Source organism: Lithobates pipiens, unplaced genomic scaffold, assembly GCF_037356315.1.
Source record: "Lithobates pipiens isolate NorthernLeopardFrog02 unplaced genomic scaffold, aLitPip1_a1.2 Scaffold_8, whole genome shotgun sequence".
NCBI classification, from domain to species: domain Eukaryota; kingdom Metazoa; phylum Chordata; class Amphibia; order Anura; family Ranidae; genus Lithobates; species Lithobates pipiens.
Window position 1 is genome coordinate 10,647,319 of NW_027507903.1, and position 23,135 is coordinate 10,670,453.

General features: G+C 50.4%; 1 protein-coding gene across 8 annotated transcripts in view; it reads left to right on the forward strand.

The window, feature by feature from the left end:
- The window catches only part of LOC143961332 (C-myc promoter-binding protein-like), a 250,429-nt gene that overhangs the window by 65,512 nt on the left and 161,782 nt on the right, over positions 1-23,135 (forward strand). For all 8 annotated transcript variants that reach the window (XM_077470594.1, XM_077470587.1, XM_077470588.1 and 5 more), the window contains exons 2-4: positions 7,222-7,557; positions 19,332-19,584; positions 21,488-21,557. In XM_077470594.1, coding sequence (XP_077326720.1) covers positions 7,222-7,557; positions 19,332-19,584; positions 21,488-21,557 — 659 coding nt within the window. The remainder of the gene's footprint in view (positions 1-7,221; positions 7,558-19,331; positions 19,585-21,487; positions 21,558-23,135) is intronic.

Genomic DNA, 23,135 nt, shown 5'->3' on the forward strand with positions numbered 1-23,135 from the left:
AGTATGAAGACGGATGTCCGTGATAGGCGGAACACAGGCTGCTGGGAAATTGCAGTGTTCCGCCTATCACAGGCGGAGGACGGAGGCGCGGCTTTTGAATTTTAATGTCCGCCGTCTGTCTGCTCGATACGCTGATCGAGCAGTCAGACAGCGGTGACTCGAGTATAAGCCGAGGGGGCACTTTCAGCCTCAAAAAAGAGGCTGAAAATCTCGGCTTATACTCGAGTATATACGGTATATCATCCTCTGGCGTTGATCTGGTGAGAATGTCCTATTAAGGTCTCTTTCCCACTTTGCAAAACCTGGCATCTCATAGTTATCTGGGGGGGGGGGGGGCAGTGAGCATTGTGTATATCTTTGATATCGTTCGAGAAAGGGGCTCCTTCTCTTCACAGTAAATTCAAATCTAGTCAGGTCTCGTCTATACTTTGTCACTGGTCCCAGTGACTCAAAAAAGTAGGGCTGCAACTAACGATTATTTTCATAATCGATTAGTTGACCGATTATTGTATCGATTAATCGGTTAATAACCTTAAAAAAAGTGTGGTGTATAATTTCGTTAATATGTAAAGTTTTAAAAAAAGGCGGTTTTATTCTTAAATATCTCTATGCAGTGGTAAATGTAAATAACCAACTATATGGTTAGGGAGCAAAATATCTAATCCATTCTGAGAATAACAGACAGAAGAGATATACTGTATATATTAGCGGGGATATATACTATTAGAGGAGATATACTGTTGAAAATATACTGTATATACTATAAGAGATATACTGTATATACTATAAGAGATATACTGTATATACTATAAGAGATATACTGTATATACTATTAGAAGAGAGATATACTGCATATACTATTAGAGGGGATATACTGTATATACTATTAGAGAGATACTGTATATACTATTGGAGGAGAGAGATACTGCATATTCTATTAGAGGGGATATACTCTATATACTATTAGAGGAGAGATAGAGTGTATATACTATTAAAGGGTCAATCTGGTAAATATCATCAGACTCATTAACTTTAACCCTGTTTTGTTACTGGCCGATCAATTATGAAAATAGTAATCGATTAATTTCATAATCGATTAGTTGTTTCAGCCCTACAATAAAGTGCCGAAGCTGTAATGCCTGCCAAAAATTAATTTCAAATCGACACCCCCCTGTTGAGTCAATAAAGTCACTGTAGGCCAGGAGTCAGACTGTAAGAAGTGTGTTGGCTGGGTATAACCTTTTTCCCAAAGTCTCCTAAAGGCCTTACTCTCCATTCCTGGTCCAAAACTAGGGTTACCCAGTATCGGAAATAGTGGGGAATGTGTTGAGGAAAAATTTAGGGTTCTGACTAATTTTAAGCCCTATTCGCAATGTCGGGGCCTATACTGTGCAATTCCAGTCAAAATTGCATGCGGTTTCTGAACCGCTCCTGTGTGAACCCAGGCTTGTCCTAGTGATTTCAGCCTTTGGTTCTCACAGGAGCAGTGGGGGGGGGGGGGGGGGGGGGAAAACGCATGCTATTTCGGAAAGGAATTGCACTGCCCACCTGTCAAATTGCATTAAATTCTTTTGCAGTGCGATTTGCACCCTTCATTTTCTATTGGTGAAAATCACACCATAAAGTATCGGGTTTTGGGGTATCGGAGCATTTTCACGAGTACAAGTATCGGCACCGGTATTTGGTGCATTACTTCACAGAGCAGCCCCAGTCCTCCCCTTCTCGGCCCCTTACTGCTACCTCCTTTAGTTGGGAGGGAGCTTCCGGGAGTGTACACATGCTGAGATGATTTGCATCATGGCCACAACAGTATTTATACCCTGCAGTGGTGGCTGGTGTTTTTTAATTTTTTTTTTTTTAATTTATTTGGGGGCCGTCAAACAACCACCTATTACCCCCCCCCCCCCCCCCGCTGTTTGTGGGTCGGTCCAACACTTACCCCATCATGGAGGGTGGCAGGCAGCGTAGTGCAGTGGCTTCGTGTCCTTCTCTGTGGTCCTCCCCTCCTTTTAGGCATCCAATAGGATCTTTCAGCCAAACGGGTGAGCGGTGTCAAAACCCATTTCCTGATTGGCCCGGGAGATTAGATTAGTGTTACAACAGCCAATATTAATTTGCTGTTGTAACACACCCGGGTGGGATCAGCGTGCACGCTCTGCAACCCAAGCCCTCTCTATTGTGAAGCCTATTCGAGACGGAGAAACAGCCTCCCCCCCGCATTGGAATCCATGCGCCAATGTCCCGAAAAGGGGCCGGATGAATGGATAGGGGGATGGCGCCCGTGCACCCTTAATGGACGGGGCCACCCCTGATACCCTAATTTCAATATCCTTCTAAGCTTTTATTGTGGAAAGATTGCATCACAAAAGGACTAATTGCATGTTTCGGAGCCGCGCGGGACCCCTTCATCTGGCATTTATTGTCTGGCCACATGCCTGATAAAGGGTCCTGCGTGTCTCTGAAATGTTACACTCGGTCCTTTTTGTGATGTGATGTGATCTTTACACAATGAAAGCTTGGGATGATATTAAGATGATTCCGGGTGCGCTGGCGAATATGTGTGTTTTATTAGCGATGAGTCCAGTATGCAGATCATAGTTGCTGCAGCGCCCATTACTGATGAGCCTGTGTCCAGCAATGTGCGATGTGAATATTGACAATGCCTCGGAATTGTACCCGGTCTTTCTCTTTAAACGAGCATAGTGCTTAACAAACGCAACCCATTTTGAGTAAATGGGGCTGCTCTGCAAGCCACAGCTGCATACGTTTGCGCCGCACAGAATTTAGGGGTTTAAGTAGAGCTGCACAATTAATTGTTAAAAAATCGCAATCTCGATTCACCCCCCCCCCCCCCCATGATCTCTATTGCAGAGTTTGCCAATTCTTTCATATAACAAGTGGAGAGACTTACCTGCTCACTCAGCTGTCAAAAGAAAACATCTGGGCAGCCTGCCAAGTTCATAATATGAAACATTGTAACTAATGCTTCCTTCTTGGATCAAAGTGATAAACTTCTGTTTGTAAAGAAAAAGTCCAGGCAGTCTTTTCCTGCAAGTTTTCAACAACCTGTAAATGCAGGAAGTTTAACCACTTAAAGTCTAAAAAAAAATTTCCGCACACTTCTTTCTTTAAAGCGGGGGTTCTCAATTAAAAATAAATAAATAAAATTAAGTCAGCAGCTACAAATACTGCAGCTGCTGTTAATAATCGGACGCCGCACGTCGTCAGTTGCCGCGCAATCATCTGGGACTGGTCACGTGTCCCAGATTGACAGAGGAGGGGCGATCTCCCTTCCTGCGCCGAAGGAGGCAGACTACGAGGAACCCCCTAGCAACAGGTATTTAGAGGGGAACAAAAAAAAATAATTTTCTCCAAATATTTTATTTTTAAACATATTTAATACTTTTTTATTTATTTTTTTTTTTTTTGGGGTGGAACTCCATTTCAAGTTTTTAAAATCAATATTTTTTTGCTAGAAAATTACTTTGAACCCCCCCAAATATTATATATAATGTTTTGGGGGTGTGTTTGAATGAGCCCAAAACTTGATTATCAGCTCCCTGCTCGTCTCTAAGCAGCCGACGTTTTTTTCCTCTCTTGTACTGGAATTTCTGAATCTCACATCTGAAGCCAAAGAAAATCCTATTCCGCCCTCATTATACACCGGAGGTCTCGGCGCTCGCTGGAGATGTTTGCGATCCTGTCACTGCGCCGCGTTCAGCTGTCAGTTACCTCTCAGTGCTGGCGGAGCTTTTATGTTCCTGTTGATCAAAGAAATTCCTAAATATTTTATATTTTGTGGCCGGGGGGGGGGGGGGGGTTGTTTATTTCCCTCCTTCATTCATCGTTGGGGAGATGTTTTCTTTGCAGCGCTGGTGACATATTTTGTCATGGCTTTGTTATGATGTTACTACATTTTTGTGTGTGTATTAGAGCTGCACGATTAATCATTTTAAATAATCGTTTTTTTTTTTTTTTTTCTTCTTCTATGCAGAAAATTCTCTGCTTAAGCCGACAGCTGTCAAATCCCCCCCCCCCCCCCCACCCACCCAAAAAAACAAAAACAGGCAGTCTGCAAACTATCACAACATCTCAGCCCCTGAGCTAGCTATATACATTGTAACATTTTTGTTCTTTAGCTCAAAGGAATGGACTTGAGTCTGTAAATGAGTGTGTGCGATCTGCTGCGGGTGTGAATGTATTCCTAATAACATCGCAAATGCAGTGTGTTCGCCTGCACTGTGTTGCATGTTACCGCAGTACTGTGCAATCCAGTCACAGTGCGTGTTGTTTTTTTTTTTTTTTTTTATAAGGAGTGAATGCATCCAGTGCGATTTTCAGTCCACTTCAAATGGGAATCTTAAAGCGGAGGTCCACCCTAAAGTGGACCTTCCGCTCATCGGAACCCTCCCCCCCTCCGGTGCCACAATCGGCACCTTTCAGGGGGGAGGGGGGTGCAGTTACCTGGATAATCCAGGTAACTGCACCCACTTCCGGGATAGCTCTCTGCGGAAAGGGGCGTAACTTACGCCCCTTTCCACAAGTGCCCGCCCCTTCCCGGAAGTGCCCCGCTGCCTGCTGGGAAACACACAGATCCCAGAGGCAGCGGGGAGCGTCCTTATTGCGCAGCGCGATTCGCGCATGCACAGTAGGGAACCGGGAAATGAAGCCGAAAGGCTCCATTTCCTGATTCCCATACCCAAGATGGCGGCGGCAGGACCCGACAGACGACCTAGAGATCGGCTTCGGGTGCCGACATCGCGGGCGCGCTGGACAGGTAAGTGTCACTATTTTAAAAGTCAGCAGCTGCAGTATTTGTAGCTGCTGGCTTTTAAAAAAAAAAAAAAAAAAAAAAAACGCGGAGTCCCGGCGGACTCCCGCTTTAAAGCAGTAGTAAACCATTGTGTTGTGTTTTGTGTGTGTTGTGTTTTTGTGTGTGTGTGTGTGTGTGTGTGTGTGTGTGTGTGTGTGTGTGTGTTTTTTTTTTTTTTAATCCTGCAAGGCAATACCATAATGTGCTAGTATGCATTGCATGCCTTAAAAGATACCTTTTTAAAGAGGGATTCCACCTACAAAAAAAATATTAAAAGCCAGCAGCTACAAATACTGCAGCTGCTGACTTTTTTAATAAATGGACACTCACCTGTCCCGGGGTCCAGCAATGTCGGCAGCCGAGGCCGATCGATCGCTCGGCTGTCGGCTGCCGCCGCCACCATTCTAGGTGAGGGAATCAGGAAGTGAAGCGAATCGGCCTCACTTCCCGGTTCCCAACTGCGCATGCGCGAGTCGCACAGCGCAATAGGAATTGTCCGCGCTGTCTCTGAGACCCGTGTGTGTCCCAGCAGACAGCGCGCCGGGACAGGAAGAGGCATAGACTCCCACGAGTCTTTGACAGGTATCTCCACCCCCCTCCCCCCTGAAAGGTGCCAATTGTGACACCGGGGGGGGGGAGGGTTCCGATCAGCGGAAGTTCCACTTTAGGGTGGAACCCCGCTTTAACCACTTCAGCCCCGGACAGATTTGCCCCACTTAATGACCAGGCCATTTTCTGCGTTGCGCCACTCTAACTTACAATTACGCGCTTGTGTGACGTTGTACCCAAACACTTCCTGTTTCTCCTCGGTAAACTTCACACCATCATCCGAGCGGTGTTTAGTCAGCCAGAACAGCTTACTGAACAGCTTACTGAGGAGGAACAGGAAGTGAGAAATTCAGACAAAGGAAAATAACATTTAGAAGGGAAATCGAAGGAAAAGATAAGTGAACCAACAATGCCCTAGCTTAAAGGAACCTATTTAGAAAATAAAAAACAAACCTTTACAATCCCTTTAAGTGAATGGAGCCATACAACGGAGCCAATCGCTAGGTGTGTTATTCACACACACAAAAAAATAAAAAAGCAGGCAATTGGGAATTTGTGAAAAGAAATCCCTCACAGATTGCTTTTTGCAGATAGAGCAAGTGTATACCCGCCCTTTGGAAGTCTGTGGAAGGCAATGCTGTCCCTGTCCCAACACCCAGGATTGGCAGCTGTGACATCCCGCCCTAATCACCCAGCCTTTTTTTTTTTTTTTTTCCTTCTTTCCCATGTACATCACTGTTTTATGGGCATGGTGGTGACCCCCATAACCAATGAGCTCTGGTCCACGCACCGTTGTGTAGTGGTTAGCACTCTCACCTAGCAGTAAGAAGGGTCGCTGGTTCAAATCCCAACCACGACACTACCTGCCTGGAGTTTGCATGTTCTCCCTGTGCCTGCGTGGGTTTCCTCCGGGTACTCCGGTTTCCTCCCACACTCCAAAGACATGCAGGTAGGTTAATTGGCTTCTGTCCAAAATTAGCCCTAGTATATGAATGGGGACCTTGGATTGTGGGCTCCTTGAGGGTAGGGACCAATGTGAGTGTGCAATGTACAGGGATAGGGACAATTGTAGACGCCTCACTCAGGATGGACTGGTGTCTTTATTCAACCTTAAGGCTGGGTTCACACTGCTGCGGGGGGAGATCCGGATGTGATTCGCACCGCACTGCAAATCACATCCGATCTCCGTAGCGATGCGAGTTCAGCCGTACATATAGTATGGCTGAATTCGCATCGCTCCCGCAGCAAACTCGCACGGGACCCTTTTTTTGGTCCGCAGCAGAATCGGATCGCATGGATCGAGTGTGCAGATCGCACTGCGATATGCGGACGGATCTGGGGGTGTCATTAACATTTCATTGACACTCCCAGCCGTTCGCATAGGGCAGTGTGAACTGCCGGCGGAGGCATGCGATGCGGGAAAACGCTGCGGATTCGCGGCGTTCCCGCATCGCTGTGGTGTGAACCCGGCCTAATAACTATGAAACTGATATGTCATGCGATTTGACAGTTCAAATTACGCATGACAAGTTGCATCCCATTGCCGGCAATGGAACCTTTTCAAATCATTGCGACTTGCATTGACTTCTGTTAAATGATGTAACACGCTGGAATGAAATCAGAGGTGCAAATCGCACTGATCTGAGGCTATGAAATCGCACTGAAGTAGCGTAACTATAAAGCTGCAACGGTGTAAACCAGGGCTAAGTGGTTTTCAATGGAAAAAAAATCGATCGTTTTTAGCATTGAGATTGTTGTGTGGTCACTTCCTTTATATAAACTTTTACAATGACGACACAATGAAATAATCTTCTCTGTGAATGTGATGATTTATTTTTTTTCTCTTTGGTGTCTTTCAGCTCTCCTGTCCAAACACGGAAGATGATGATGGAAGACAAAGGACCCCGAGTGGCTGATTACTTCGTCGTTGCCGGACTCACCGATTCATCGATACCACTTGAAGAGGAGATCCACTTTAATGACGCCTGTCATAAGATAGCTAAACCAAAGGAACCAATCACAGATGTTACAGTGATCATCAGATCCCTGGGGGAGGAGGTGCCTCAGGGATATGTATGTATGGACACCACCCCAACCGGACTCTCCGCCGACCTCAATAATGGGAGTATCCGAGGACCTCAGATATATTTGTGTTATAGGAGAGGAAGAGACAAGCCTCCCTTAACAGATTTGGGGTAAGATCCACTGTTAAGTTTGTTCCGCCACCAAGCCTGGCACTGCCAGTTTTTAACCTCTTGCTTACTGGGCGCTTAAACCTCCCTTTCCCGCCCAGGCCAATTTTCAGCTTTCGGCGCTCTCACTCTTTGAATGACAATTGTGCAGTCGTGCTACACTGTACCCAAATGACTTTTATTTATTTTTTACACAAATAGAGCTTTATTTTGGTTGTATTTAATCGCTACTGGGATTTGTATTCTTTGCTAAACAAAGACCAAAAAATTTAGGGAAAACCAAAAACGTTTTCATAGTTTGTTATACAGTTTGTAGAACGGGTCATTTTTTCTCCTTCATTGGTGTGCGCTGATGACACGACGTTGATGGGCTGCGGTAATGGCCACTGATGGCAGGCACTGGTAGGTGGCACTAACGGCCACTGATGATGAGGCACTTATGATGAGGCCCTGGTAGGTGGCACTGATGACCACCTGGTGGGGTGGCCATGATGATGACCACCTGGTGGGGTGGCCATGATGATGAGGCCCTGGTGGGGTGGCCATGATGATGAGGCCCTGGTGGGGTGGCCATGATGATGAGGCCCTGGCGGGGTGGCCATGATGATGAGGCCCTGGCGGGGTGGCCATGATGATGAGGCCCTGGCGGGGTGGCCATGATGATGAGGCCCTGGCGGGGGGGGGGGGGCACTGATGATGAGGCCCTGGCGGGGGGGGCACTGATGATGAGGCCCTGGCGGGGGGGGGCACTGATGATGAGGCCCTGGCGGGGGGGGGGGGCACTGATGATGAGGCCCTGGGGGGGGGGGCACTGATGATGAGGCCCTGGCGGGGGGGGGGGGGGGGGCACTGATGATGAGGCCCTGGCGGGGGGGGGGGGCACTGATGATGAGGCCCTGGGGGGGGGGGGCACTGATGATGAGGCCCTGGCGGGGGGGGGGGGGCACTGATGATGAGGCCCTGGCGGGGGGGGGCACTGATGAGGCCCTGGCGGGGGGGGGCACTGATGATGAGGCCCTGGCGGGGGGGGCACTGATGATGAGGCCCTGGCGGGGGGGGGGGGGGCACTGATGATGAGGCCCTGGCGGGGGGGGGCACTGATGATGAGGCCCTGGCGGGGGGGGGGCACTGATGATGAGGCCCTGGCGGGGGGGGGGGGGCACTGATGATGAGGCCCTGGCGGGGGGGGGGGGGCACTGATGATGAGGCCCTGGCGGGGGAAGGGGGCACTGATGATGAGGCCCTGGCGGGGGGGGGGCACTGATGATGAGGCCCTGGCGGGGGGGGGGGGGGCACTGATGATGAGGCCCTGGCGGGGGGGGGGGGGGCACTGATGATGAGGCCCTGGCGGGGGGGGGGGGGCACTGATGATGAGGCCCTGGCGGGGGGGGGGGCACTGATGATGAGGCCCTGGCGGGGGGGGGGGGCACTGATGATGAGGCCCTGGTGGGGGGGGGGCACTGATGATGAGGCCCTGGTGGGGGGGGGGGCACTGATGATGAGGCCCTGGTGGGGGGGGGGCACTGATGATGAGGCCCTGGTGGGGGGGGGGGGCACTGATGATGAGGCCCTGGTGGGGGGGGGCACTGATGATGAGGCCCTGGTGGGGGGGGGGGGGCACTGATGATGAGGCCCTGGTGGGGGGGGGGGCACTGATGATGAGGCCCTGGTGGGGGGGGGGGCACTGATGATGAGGCCCTGGTGGGGGGGGGGCACTGATGATGAGGCCCTGGTGGGGGGGGGCACTGATGATGAGGCCCTGGTGGGGGGGGCACTGATGATGAGGCCCTGGTGGGGGGGGGGGGGCACTGATGATGAGGCCCTGGTGGGGGGGGGGGGCCATGATGATGAGGCCCTGGTGGGGGGGGCAATTATGGGGCACTGATGATGAGGCCCTGGTGGGTGGGGGCCATGATGATGAGGCCCTGGTGGGGGGCCATGATGATGAGGCCCTGGTGGGGGGGCAATTATGGGGCACTGATGATGGGGCCCTGGTGGGTGGCCATGGTGATGGGGCCCTGGTGGGTGGTCATGGTGATGAGGCCCTGGTGGGTGGGGGCACTAATGGGGCCCTGGTGGGCACTGCTTGGCAGCAGTGGGTGTGGAGCGTGCGGGTCCAGTGTTCCATTTACACAAGCCGGTAATCTGCTTTTTATTTAATTTTTTTCTCCTCACGTTTTCAGGGTGGGGGGAGAGACAATTGCTCGCTTCCGTTTACATCCTGTAATTAGCTGTCATTGGCTGACAGCTGATCACGTGGTAAGGGGCAAGGATCTCGTGTCTCATGGACTCGCTGATCAGAGCGTGCCGCCCGAAATACTTATAAATATATACAAAGTTTATTACGAAATTCACTCTTTTAAAAGTATCTTCCATCATACTTGATGTGATTGTAGCTGTATTAGTACATTTGTGACAGAGAAAATTGAGTACAGTCCGTGATACTTTTTTTATTTGCACCAACATACAGCTTGTCCTGAAAAATTGTATGTTAGTGCAAAAAAAAAAGCGAAGACATTTTACAATTATTAAAATGTCTCATACGACATACATGAGTCTTATTGCTCAGAGTTGTCCCAATTGGGGTATATTGTCAAAAGTATTGGGACGCCTGCCTTTACACACACATGAACTTTAATGGCATCCCAGTCTTAGTCCGTAGGGTTCAATATTAAATTGGCCCCCCCCTTTGCAGCTATAACAGCTTCACCTTTTCTGGGAAGGCCGTCCACAAGGTTTAGGAGTGTGTCTATGGGAATGTTTGACCATTCTTCCAGAAGCGCATTTGTGAGGTCAGGCACTGATGTAGTATAAGAAGGCCTGGCTTGCAGTCTCCGCTTGAATTCATCCTAAAGCTGTTCTATTTCTTTAAGGTCAGGATAAGTTCCTCCACCCCAAACTCTCTCAACAGACTGCGAGCCAGGCCTTCTCATCCAACATCAGTGCCTGACCTCACAAATGCTCTTCTGGCAGAATGGTCAAACATTCCCATAGACACACTCCTAAACCTTGTGGACGGCCTTCCCAGAAGAGTTGAAGCTGCAAAGGGTGGGCCAACTCAATATTGAACCCTTCGGACTAAGACTGGGATGCCATTAAAGTTCATGTGCATGTAAAGGCAGGTGTCCCAATACCTTTAGTAATATAGTGCATCTTTAAAGAGGAAGTAAACCCTGATGGGTTTACTTCCTCTTTTTTTTCCCTGCAAAGGTAAAGCATAATGGACTACTATGCATCGCATAGTAGCTCATTATGTGTCACTTACCTGACACAGGAGCCAGCGAAGTCGCCGCTGATCCCTGTAGTCTGCCGCATCCATCTTGCTGGTGGCGTCTCGCAGCTCCGACCAATGACAGCGGCGAAGCCGCGATGACGTCACTCCCGCACATGCGCACGGGAGTCGCGTCTCGCAGCTCCGCCGCTGCCATTCGGCGAAGCCGCGATGACGTCACTCCCGCGCATGCGCACGGGAGTCGACAAATTTGGCAAATCCATTCTTGGATTTGCCGCATTTAGTGCGCCTGCGCGCCGCTGTCTACGGCGCATGCGCCGTAGACAGCGGTGCCCATTTTCGGGCAAATATCTCCTAAACCATATAGGTTTAGGAGATATTGCTTGGACCTACAGGTAAGCCTTAATCTAGGCTTACCTGTAGGTCAAAGTGGTTTGAAGGGGTTTACTTCCTCTTTAAATTTTAGAGACTCTTACTTTTTTTTTTTTTTTTTTTTTTTTTTTTTTTTTTTTAAATATATAGATGTGTCGATAAGGTGGTGTCATGTGTCCCAATACTTCTGACAATATAGTGTATTATATGTGTACGGTGGTCAACAATTGGTTAAAGTTGCAATCCATTAAAAATGAGAAACATCCTGGGTGGCTGAACATGTCTAATGGCTTTGCATTTACCGATTTATCCTTTTCAACAATATATCGCTCTTCCTGCTTCAACTTGTTCTGGAAGAGTAAAATGTTTTCCATGTGAACATCAGATTTGTTTCCCATGCTTTGCTCTATAGTGATGAAGTATTATCGGCTAATTCTGTGTTTTTACTCGGTGTGTTTCCCATGCCAGGGCTGTGTTGGTAGTTGGGAACACAACCAAATGATCCATTCACCAAAGGGGCAGGGCAGACATCGGGGGGTCTGATAGTCTCCTAGTGTCTCCAAAAAGCGGTCCTGTCACTTGCCTAGGCTTGTCATCCTCCTCTTTGTGATGGCCACAAAATTAAAAAAAAAAAAAAAAAAGGTTAAATAAAGTGGAGCTTTAGTCATTTTTTCATCTTTCCACCTATTAAACCTGTGGTGGTTGGGGCTGGTGGTTGTTGTCGTTGTGGGTGGTGGCGGTTGTTGTTGTCGGCTGTGGGTCGTGGCGGTTGTTGTTGTCGGCTGTGGGTGGTGGCGGTGGTTGTTGTCGGCTGTGGGTGGTGGCGGTTGTCGGCTGTGGGTGGTGGCGGTTGTCGGCTGTGGCGGTTGTCGGCTGTGGGTGGTGGCGGTTGTCGGCTGTGGGTGGTGGCGGTTGTCGGCTGTGGGTGGTGGCGGTTGTCGGCTGTGGGTGGTGGCGGTGGTTGTTGTCGTTGTCGGCTGTGGGTGGTGGCGGTGGCGGTGGTTGTTGTCGTTGTCGGCTGTGGGTGGTGGCGGTGGTTGTTGTCGTTGTCGGCTGTGGGTGGTGGCGGTGGTTGTTGTCGTTGTCGGCTGTGGGTGGTGGCGGTGGTTGTTGTCGTTGTGGGTGGTGGCGGTTGTTGTTGTCGGCTGTGGGTGGTGGCGGTTGTTGTTGTCGGCTGTGGGTCGTGGCGGTTGTTGTTGTCGGCTGTGGGTGGTGGCGGTTGTTGTTGTCGGCTGTGGGTGGTGGCGGTTGTCGGCTGTGGGTGGTGGCGGTTGTCGGCTGTGGGTGGTGGCGGTTGTCGGCTGTGGCGGTTGTCGGCTGTGGGTGGTGGCGGTTGTCGGCTGTGGGTGGTGGCGGTGGTTGTTGTCGTTGTGGGTGGTGGCGGTTGTTGTTGTCGGCTGTGGGTGGTGGCGGTTGTTGTTGTCGGCTGTGGGTGGTGGCGGTTGTTGTTGTCGGCTGTGGGTGGTGGCGGTTGTTGTTGTCGGCTGTGGGTGGTGGCGGTTGTTGTTGTCGGCTGTGGGTGGTGGCGGTTGTCGGCTGTGGGTGGTGGCGGTTGTCGGCTGTGGGTGGTGGCGGTTGTCGGCTGTGGCGGTTGTCGGCTGTGGGTGGTGGCGGTGGTTGTTGTCGTTGTCGGCTGTGGGTGGTGGCGGTGGTTGTTGTCGTTGTCGGCTGTGGGTGGTGGCGGTGGTTGTTGTCGTTGTCGGCTGTGGGTGGTGGCGGTGGTTGTTGTCGTTGTCGGCTGTGGGTGGTGGCGGTGGTTGTTGTCGGCTGTGGGTGGTGGCGGTTGTTGTTGTCGGCTGTGGGTCGTGGCGGTTGTTGTTGTCGGCTGTGGGTGGTGGCGGTTGTTGTTGTCGGCTGTGGGTGGTGGCGGTTGTCGGCTGTGGGTGGTGGCGGTTGTCGGCTGTGGCGGTTGTCGGCTGTGGGTGGTGGCGGTTGTCGGCTGTGGGTGGTGGCGGTTGTCGGCTGTGGGTGGTGGCGGTGGCGGTTGTCGGCTGTGGGTGGTGGCGGTGGTTGTTGTCGGCTGTGGGTGGTGGCGGTGGTTGTTGTCGGCTGTGGGTGGTGGCGGTGGTTGTTGTCGGCTGTGGGTGGTGGCGGTGGTTGTTGTCGGCTGTGGGTGGTGGCGGTGGTTGTTGTCGGCTGTGGGTGGTGGCGGTGGTTGTTGTCGGCTGTGGGTGGTGGCGGTGGTTGTTGTCGGCTGTGGGTGGTGGCGGTGGTTGTTGTCGGCTGTGGGTGGTGGCGGTGGTTGTTGTCGTTGTCGGCTGTGGGTGGTGGCGGTGGTTGTTGTCGTTGTCGGCTGTGGGTGGTGGCGGTGGTTGTTGTCGGCTGTGGGTGGTGGCGGTGGTTGTTGTCGTTGTCGGCTGTGGGTGGTGGCGGTGGTTGTTGTCGTTGTGGGTGGTGGCGGTTGTTGTTGTCGGCTGTGGGTGGTGGCGGTTGTTGTTGTCGGCTGTGGGTGGTGGCGGTTGTTGTTGTCGGCTGTGGGTGGTGGCGGTTGTTGTTGTCGGCTGTGGGTGGTGGCGGTTGTTGTTGTCGGCTGTGGGTCGTGGCGGTTGTCGGCTGTGGGTCGTGGCGGTTGTCGGCTGTGGGTGGTGGCGGTTGTCGGCTGTGGGTGGTGGCGGTTGTCGGCTGTGGGTGGTGGCGGTTGTCGGCTGTGGCGGTTGTCGGCTGTGGGTGGTGGCGGTTGTCGGCTGTGGGTGGTGGCGGTGGTTGTTGTCGGCTGTGGGTGGTGGCGGTGGTTGTTGTCGGCTGTGGGTGGTGGCGGTGGTTGTTGTCGGCTGTGGGTGGTGGCGGTGGTTGTTGTCGGCTGTGGGTGGTGGCGGTGGTTGTTGTCGGCTGTGGGTGGTGGCGGTGGTTGTTGTCGGCTGTGGGTGGTGGCGGTGGTTGTTGTCGGCTGTGGGTGGTGGCGGTGGTTGTTGTCGTTGTCGGCTGTGGGTGGTGGCGGTGGTTGTTGTCGGCTGTGGGTGGTGGCGGTGGTTGTTGTCGGCTGTGGGTGGTGGCGGTGGTTGTTGTTGGCTGTGGGTGGTGGCGGTGGTTGTTGTCGTTGTCGGCTGTGGGTGGTGGCGGTGGTTGTTGTCGTTGTCGGCTGTGGGTGGTGGCGGTGGTTGTTGTCGTTGTCGGCTGTGGGTGGTGGCGGTGGTTGTTGTCGTTGTCGGCTGTGGGTGGTGGCGGTGGTTGTTGTCGTTGTCGGCTGTGGGTGGTGGCGGTGGTTGTTGTCGGCTGTGGGTGGTGGCGGTGGTTGTTGTCGGCTGTGGGTGGTGGCGGTGGTTGTTGTCGGCTGTGGGTGGTGGCGGTGGTTGTTGTCGGCTGTGGGTGGTGGCGGTGGTTGTTGTCGGCTGTGGGTGGTGGCGGTGGTTGTTGTCGGCTGTGGGTGGTGGCGGTGGTTGTCGTTGCTGCTTTGGATAGTAAAACTTTTTTTTTTTTTTTTTTTTCTGCCAGTAAATCCTGTATACAAAAAAGGAAATGAAAGGGGCGCCTCCAAGTGCAGTATGCAAAATTTAATAAAGTGCGCAAAGGGTTAAAAGCACTTACAAGATTGTTGAGTGTTTTTAAAAGACATGATAAAATCAGGAGTCTTCACCTGTGGCATGTGTCCATCCTCAGCATGGTGGTAGAGAGCAGTGTAGAGCCGCCCAGCAGCTGTAAAGCCACACGTGCTCTGAAATGCGTTACCGCCCCCCCTTCTCTCCACTGACACCATCAGCCTCGTGTGTCCTGCAGTGAATACAGGCTTCCCTGCTGCCGCCTCTCTCCAACACACCTAACATGGCTGGAGGGAGATTTCTGCAGCATATTTGGCAAGTACAGAATCACAGTATATATAGAATAATATGCAAAGTAGTTGGAGGGAAGCTTCAGAATGGCAAAGATGTTTTTATTGCAAATTATTTGAGCAGACTGCAGTTCCTGTTTTTAAAATGACATCAATCAGCGATTTTGCGAGCGCTTTTAATCCTATTTCCGCCACATTCCCAGGTTTATAAAGGAGAGCGATGGGGTTGCCACCCAGGGCTGATGCAAGGATTTTTGACACCCTTGGCAAACCTCATTTTGCTGGCCTGACCCCTGATTTGACTACCCCTTTTTGTCCCGGCCCATGTATATCCCACCTTTTTAATGAAGTGCCCGTCGAGTGCAGCCTCGCCGGCGCCCGTCGAGTGCAGCCTCGCCGGCGTCCGTCGAGTGCAGCCTCGCCGGCGCCCGTCGAGTGCAGCCTCGCCGGCGCCCGTCGAGTGCAGCCTCGCCGGCGCCCGTCGAGTGCAGCCTCGCCGGCGCCCGTCGAGTGCAGCCTCGCCGGCGCCCGTCGAGTGCAGCCTCGCCGGCGCCCGTCGAGTGCAGCCTCGCCGGCGCGCCGGCGCCCGTCGAGGAATGTTTGCTGGCTTCCATTCATTTGGGAGTCTGGACACAGACACAGCCCTGCGCCACTGCTGTGTCTCTGACACTATGTGCGACCGGAGCGGCGACCTGCTGATGCTAAGACTCGGTTGCTTGCTGCAGAGAGAAGACAATAGAAAAGGTAAGAAAAAACCACCACAAAACACAAGTGGCGATTCGCACACGCGATAAAATGCATCAGGTCTTTCTGCAGCGCAGCCTTGGGGGTCACAAAGGAAACCATTTATTGTTCTGTGTTTTTATTGCTGTTACAGGCGCCTTACGCTGTGTGAATGTTGGCACCCCAACGGCTCACAACTAGAGTGTAAAGTTTAGTGAAAAAAAAAAATTTGAAAAATTCAAGTTACAGCCAAGAACCTAAATGCCTCAGAGAGAGAGAGAGGGGGGGAGAGAGAGGGGGGAGAGAGAGAGAGAGAGGGGGGGAGAGAGAGAGAGAGGGGGGGGGAGGGGGAGAGAGAGAGGGGGGGGAGAGAGAGAGAGAGAGGGGGGGGGGGAGAGAGAGGGGGGGAGAGAGAGAGAGAGAGGGGGGGGAGAGAGAGAGAGGGGGGGGGAGAGAGAGGGGGGGAGAGAGAGAGAGAGAGAGGGGGGGGAGAGAGAGGGGGGGAGAGAGAGAGAGAGAGAGGGGGGGGAGAGAGAGAGAGGGGGGGGAGAGAGAGAGAGGGGGGGGAGAGAGAGAGAGGGGGGGGAGAGAGAGGGGGGGGAGAGAGAGAGAGAGAGAGGGGGGGGGGGAGAGAGAGAGAGGGGGGAGAGAGAGAGAGAGGGGGGGGAGAGAGAGAGAGAGAGGGGGGGGAGAGAGAGAGAGAGGGGGGGAGAGAGAGAGAGGGGGGGGGAGAGAGAGAGAGAGGGGGGGAGAGAGAGAGAGGGGGGGGAGAGAGAGAGAGAGGGGGGGGGAGAGAGAGAGGGGGGGAGAGAGAGAGAGGGGGGAGGGGGAGAGAGAGAGAGAGAGGGGGGGGGGAGGGGGAGAGAGAGAGAGAGAGAGGGGGGGGAGGGGGAGAGAGAGAGAGAGGGGGGGAGGGGGAGAGAGAGAGGGGGGGGAGGGGGAGAGAGAGAGGGGGGGAGAGAGGGGGGGAGGGGGAAGGAGAGAGAGGGGGAGAGGGGGAAGGAGAGAGAGGGGGAGAGGGGGAGAGAGAGAGGGAGAGAGAGAGGGGGGGCAGAGAGGGAGAGAGAGAGGGGGGGCAGAGAGGGAGAGAGAGAGGGGGGCAGAGAGGGAGAGAGAGAGGGGGGGCAGAGAGGGGGGGAGAGAGAGGGGGGGGGAGAGAGAGAGAGAGAGGGGGGGGAGGGGGGGAGGGGGGAGAGAGAGGGAGGGGAGAGGGAGAGAGAGAGGGATTGAGAGGGGGGGAGAGGGAGGGAGGGAGATTTTTAACCCTACCCCTCCCAACCCCCACCTATGTGCACATATGAATGTAAATGCAGAGGTCGGGGTGGGGGGGAGGTGCCTACACATGAAAACGTTGATTTGCTGTGCACAGATTACATATCACCACACATGTCGGAGTGAGATGAAGAATTCTAGGCCCTTTACCATTAACTCTAAACTAATGACCTGTAAGGGCTTTAAAAAAAAAAAATAAATAAAAAAGAAAAAACTCCCTTTGTTTAATATAGGGTACCCAACGTTTGTCGCTGATTCGTGGGCGTTAAGGTTTTGACGTGTTTGGTATCTGCGCTCACTTTATTAAGAACACCTTTTCAATTGCTTGGTAACACAAATTGGCTGACTAGCAATCACATGGCAGCAATGCATTTGGGCATCTAGACGTGGCGAAGACGACTTGCTGAAGTTCAAATAGATCAGGAATATTCAATTGGCGGGACCTCCCAGCTGTTGCAGAACTACAAGTCCCATGAGGCATAGCAAGACTCTGACAGCCACAAGCATGACACGCAGAGGCAGAGGCATGATGGGACTTGTAGTTTTGCAACAGCTGGAGGTCCGCTAAATGCCTATCCCTGAAATAGAGCATCAGAATGGGGAAGAAAGGGGATTTAAGTGCCTTTTTGAACATGGTATGGTTGTTTTGTGCCAGACGGGCCGGTCTGAGCATTTAACCACTTCAGCTCGGAGGATTTGGCTGGCCAAAGACCAGAGCACTTTTCGCCATTCGGCACTGCGTCGCTTTAATTGACAATTGTGCGGTCGTACGACGTGGCTCCCAAACAAAATTGATGTCCTTTTTTTTTCCCACACAGAGCTTTCTTTTGGTGGTATTTGATCACCTCTGCGGTTCTTATTTTTTGCGCTATAAACAGAAAAAGTGACACTTTTGAAGGGGGGGGAAAAAAGCAATATATTACTTTTTGCTATAATAAATATCCCCCCCAAAAAAATTTGTGTGTGTGTGTATATATATATATATATAATGTATATGTACTCTATATTATGAGGCCAGACATTACAGTTGCAATACAATTTAATACGGGAGGAATCGGATATATTTAATTTTTTTTTTTTTTTTTTTTATTTCCGGTACTTGTATAGCACTGGCAGTATATTGACCATATTGGAATAAATCCAGCAAATAAAAAGTCCCAAAACGCCACCCACCGACATCCCCGACCAGTCATTTGAGTAAAAGCAGCTCTGTCCAGGCCATGCCCATCGACGCGTTTCACCCCTCCAGCAGGGCTTAATCCACGACTCAGCCCATGGGTGTGGCGAAATGCACCAGCGGCCATGGTCTGGATGGAGCTGGGCTAAGGCTGATTTTACTTGAGCGACTGTCATGCATGTTGGTGTGTGTGCGGCATTTGGGACCATTTTTTATTTTTTGCTGGGTTTATTGCACTGAGCCGGTGTAGTGTCATATTTTTGATCCCCATCGTAGAATGCTCCAGAAGTGACGTTGCGGCCAGAAATTTCGCACTGCGCATGCGTGATGCGTTCCAAACACTTGCGCCATGCGTTCCAAAGGATTTGCAGCAATGCAGTTCAGTGAAACCGTCAGATAATGTCATGGAAGTGACATTAAACATTAGATGGAGCGGAGAGCGGTGGAAAGAGAGCGGGTAACTGTGGCTTGGAGGGGATTACCTCCCCTATGTGGATTTGGGGAGGGGATTATCTGACGGTTTCAGTGGTCTGCATTGACGCAAATCCTTTGGAACGCATGGCGCAAGTGTTGTGTTTTTTTTTTTTTTATTTATTTTTTTTTTTTACACGCGTCGCACATGCGTAGTGTGACATTTCTGGCCGCAATGTCACTCCTTCCGGAGCATTCTACGATGGGGGGCAAAATATGACACTACACTGGCACGAGCTTTCCTTAGCCAGTGCTCACAGTGTGAGCCACTAAAGTGGGCTCTAGCCTGGAGCAGCTCCCAGGGGGCGGAACAAGGGGTGGCCAGGAGGGACGACTGCCCTGGGTGCAGCATGTATGGGAGGGTGGGGGGTTGCTGCAAGTTTTTCTTTTACTATAAGGCTGACAGGAGTAGTGACAGCGGCATCACTACTTCTGTCAGCAAAGCGCTGGAAGTGGCAGATAGAGGAGGGAGAGAGCCAGGAGGAGGAGCAGGCTGTGCTCTCTCTTCCCCCTCCTCATCAGCTTGCACATAATGAGTGGGGAGGGGGTTGCAATTTTTTGCTTCTATGCCCTGGGCACTGGGTGATCTTGTCACAGCACCTTCTAGTTTCTGAAGTGGGATAATATTGGATTATTTTACATCAAGTCCAAAGGTTGATCAGTTCCTGGAGAAGCAAAATGGTGTTGTTGGTCAATTGCAGGGAAATAACATATTACCGATTCATTGCATTTTTGATATCTAAATTGTATTTTTTTTTTTTCAGGGTGTTGTATGAGTGGAAGGAGCGGCTAAAACAGGGCTGCCACATCATCCAAACTACACCTTCTGGACGTCCTGCCAACATAAGCAGCAGCACCTCCTCCTCACAAAAAGCATACATTACCTACAGGAGAGCTTCCGAAAATATGACCCAGAATTCCTTGGCTGTAACCGATATTTGCATAATCATTCCGAGCAAAGGAGAGACCCCACCTCATACCTTCTGCAAGGTGGAGAAGAATCTGAATAGCAGCATGGTAAGACCCCCCCTTTTACACTACAATGCCCCTGCATGTTGGCCCTACTAAATCCCATAGGTGTAAATGCATCCTATCCTCTTAGAATATCATTGAACTAAAACCATGTAAGGATTCACGTTAACAAATGAATTGGGATTGTGGCTGAAACAAAATCTAGGTCTCATTCACACAGGGGCAATTACTTGAGTGCCCCGTTCAGGGCCATGTTTTGGTCGGCAAGGGGGATGCACAGGTAATCCATACACGATCCCAGCCCTAATATATAATTGGGGCTGGGAAATTAAAGATTAATTCCTCTCTGAATTTTTTTGATCGTTGAAAATTCTTTTGATCGCTACTCACCTCTCCGCCGGCTTCCGGGTCTTCAGGGCGTTCCGTCGGAGATTCGGTGACGTCACGGACATAGACGTCACTGGACTCCTCCCCCCTTCCTCAAGTGCCTCCGACCCCTAACGAAGGGAAGGAGGGAGGAGTCCAGTGACGTTGAAGTTCTGATTGAACGTAACGCATACGGGGGAGGAGCTACGCATGACTTCACCCCACTGCTGCCCTACGGAACTAACACGATTGTCGGCTTTACATGCTGTGTTTTTATCATCTTTATGTGAGTAGTTTGTGTTTTGAACACAAAAATGAAATCTTATACTTAAGCGGTGAGCACTGAGATCTTTTCTTTCTACCCATGACCTGCCGTCCTTGCTGAGATCTAAGGAGACGTGAGAGAAGTTTATAGTCCGTGTTAACCCTTTTGATACCCGCTTGCATGACCACCTGTTTGCACAGGGGTCCATGCCATAAGGTGAGAGTGATTAGTTAGACCGGAGGTGGAGGGATCGTCACGCTACTGTGGGGAAAAAAATGACTTGCGTCAGTGCTACAGTTGACATTTAAAACCGTATTTGTGTGAACTGTGTAGTTGAGTCATGGATTGTGGAAACTAACTAGTGTCGGGTGATTGTATATAGTGTACATTTACCACTGACTAATGCAGAGCTGCAATGCAAGGAGATCAGCTAAAAGTAGTTGGCTCTGTATGTGCGTTTTTATAATTGGTTAATCGAACACGAAAATTTTAATCAGTAACAGTGTGTGTGTATGTATGTATGTATGTATGTATGTGTGTGTATATGTGTGTGTATATATATATATATATATATATATATATATATATATATATATTCTCCAGCGGAGAGGTGAGTACCAAAAAAATGATTTGGTTAAGCGAGGAATTAATCTTTAATTTCTACAGTATATATGTGTGTGTGTGTGTGTGTGTGTGTATGTATATAATATAATATAATTTTTTTTAAATATATACCACCTTGTGTTCCTGGAAGGTGTACTCCCCATAAGTCGGTTTTTCTGTTTTCTTCTTTCGGATGACTCTGTTGCTGTTCTTCACCTTATTAGACACGGATCTCTGTGATTTGATAGTTGAGCACTGCTGACCCTTCTGTGATCTCGGTGTAAATAAAATATAAATGTAGTACAAGAGCGTCACTCACGTGAACCGAGAACTGACTGCACAGAATATAGAGTACAATTGACATTCGGCGTATTTTTATATATTCCTGTTAGAAAGTGAAATCTCTACAATTCATAACGTGGATCTTCTCTGCACTGTCTGGGAATGTCGTATCGGTGACATTATATCTTAGATTTCAGCATTTTCTGTTTTTTCAGTGACTTGTGCAGCTGCTGCCAGGAAAACCTACTACTGTAATTGTGTCTGCTGGATAGAACTGCAATGCCTTTTTTTTTTTTTTTTTTTTTTTTTTTTTTTTTTTTTTTTTCTATAAAAGCTTTGTGTAGCTATAAATAGCAGGAGTCTGCTTGTTAAATGGATATTCTCATCATTTACTGTTTTACTTTATTTTGTGGTGTTTTCCTCTGTTTTCAGTGGGGCTCAGCTGTGTACCTCTGCTACAAAAAGTCGGTTGCTAAAACCAACGCAGTGTCTTATAAAGCTGGTAAGCAAAAACTATTTTTGTACATATTTGTAGAATCCGTATAACACTGTAATGAACATAACCTTAAAGTGGTTGTAAACCTCTGAAAAGAAAAAGGAAAAAAGCATATCCTTCTATAGTGTGTACTTGCCTCAGTCTATAGCACTTGGGGTGGATCCTGTCTGCTCTCTTCTTCCTGCTGCTATCTGCATAAGTCACTTCAGTTTTTACAGACACCAGGCAATGCTTGCTGACGGCCCACTGCATCTTGTAGTACACAGCAGGTGATTGACAGCCTCGGATGTGCATGTTTCCCAATGAACTATTTACTTCACTTAGGCCCCATTCACATTTGTAAGACTCCAAAGTCCAGCGACTTTGGACTTGTGTGAGTTGGTTGTGACTTCTTGTCCCTCTGCAAAGTGGGACCCACTGGTGCGTGTAAAACATTCAGGTATGATTTTCATGCAACTTTTAAGGGTTGACATTGAAGTCTATGGCTTCCAGTTGCAGGAAGGTCGGAACAAAGTAGTACATGAACTTTGAGATTCCATTCACTCTTGTATGACTTCTGAATCGTGCGATTTCTATTGAGACTTCACAGTACGACCAATGATAACATGGTGTGACACTGTCTTTTTCCTGCTGCATGAATTAGGGTTATGGTTTGGGTTATAGTTATGCCTAGGCTTATGGTTTGGGTAAGGGCTAGATCTGGACCCGGGGGCTAGATCTGGGCCCGGGGGCTAGATCTGGGCCCGGGGGCTAGATCTGGGCCTTAATCTGGGGCTAGATTTGGGGCTAGGGCTAGAGCTCATTTCTCTTGCAGAGGAGATACAAGGAACAGAGATGGATGGATGGACAATTTTTCTCAGGAGGGGCATCTCTGCACAAGGGATGAGCTGGGGTAGGGGTTGTAAAGCAGACTTTGTGATTGTTCCTGCTTTACAAAGTTGCACACAAGTCGCATGTATATCATGCAGGTGTGACTTCAATGTAAACCCTCAAAAGCTGCATTAAAGTCTGTGGCCCTCAAGTCGCATGTAATTATGACCAATAAGGAACTACTTTTTAAAGCCGCTTTGACTTGTAGTCACTCAGATATTGAATGGTACTCATTTGGGGAACATGGGGTGTGACTTGTCTTGCAACTTTGGGGTCCAAATTTTCATGACACGTTTAGGGGTCCTAAAGTGTAAATGATGGAGATCACCTTTCATGTTCTTCTGAAAAGGTCAAAGTCGCCCCCCCCCCCCTTCCATCCTGTGCTTTTCTGTCCTGCCCCATTATGGGCAGGCCGCACGCATGGTGGCCTCCAACTGACCTCTCAGAGAACACTTTATCAGAAGGAATGAATGGGGCCACATTACACTTGCACAGTATGAAGAGGAGTTTGCTGGGACCCTGTCTAATGAAATCTCTCTAGTTTTGGGAAAAAGGGTAAGTAGTAGTATTTTTGGTGGGCTGGGGATAAATGTAACCGATTGCTGACCATCCGCAGCTGTCATACTGCGGCAGGTCGGCTTGTTCCCGCCAATTTGCCATAGCTGTACGTCGGTCCCTTTTTAACAGATATAGCAGGCACACACGCGTGCTGCA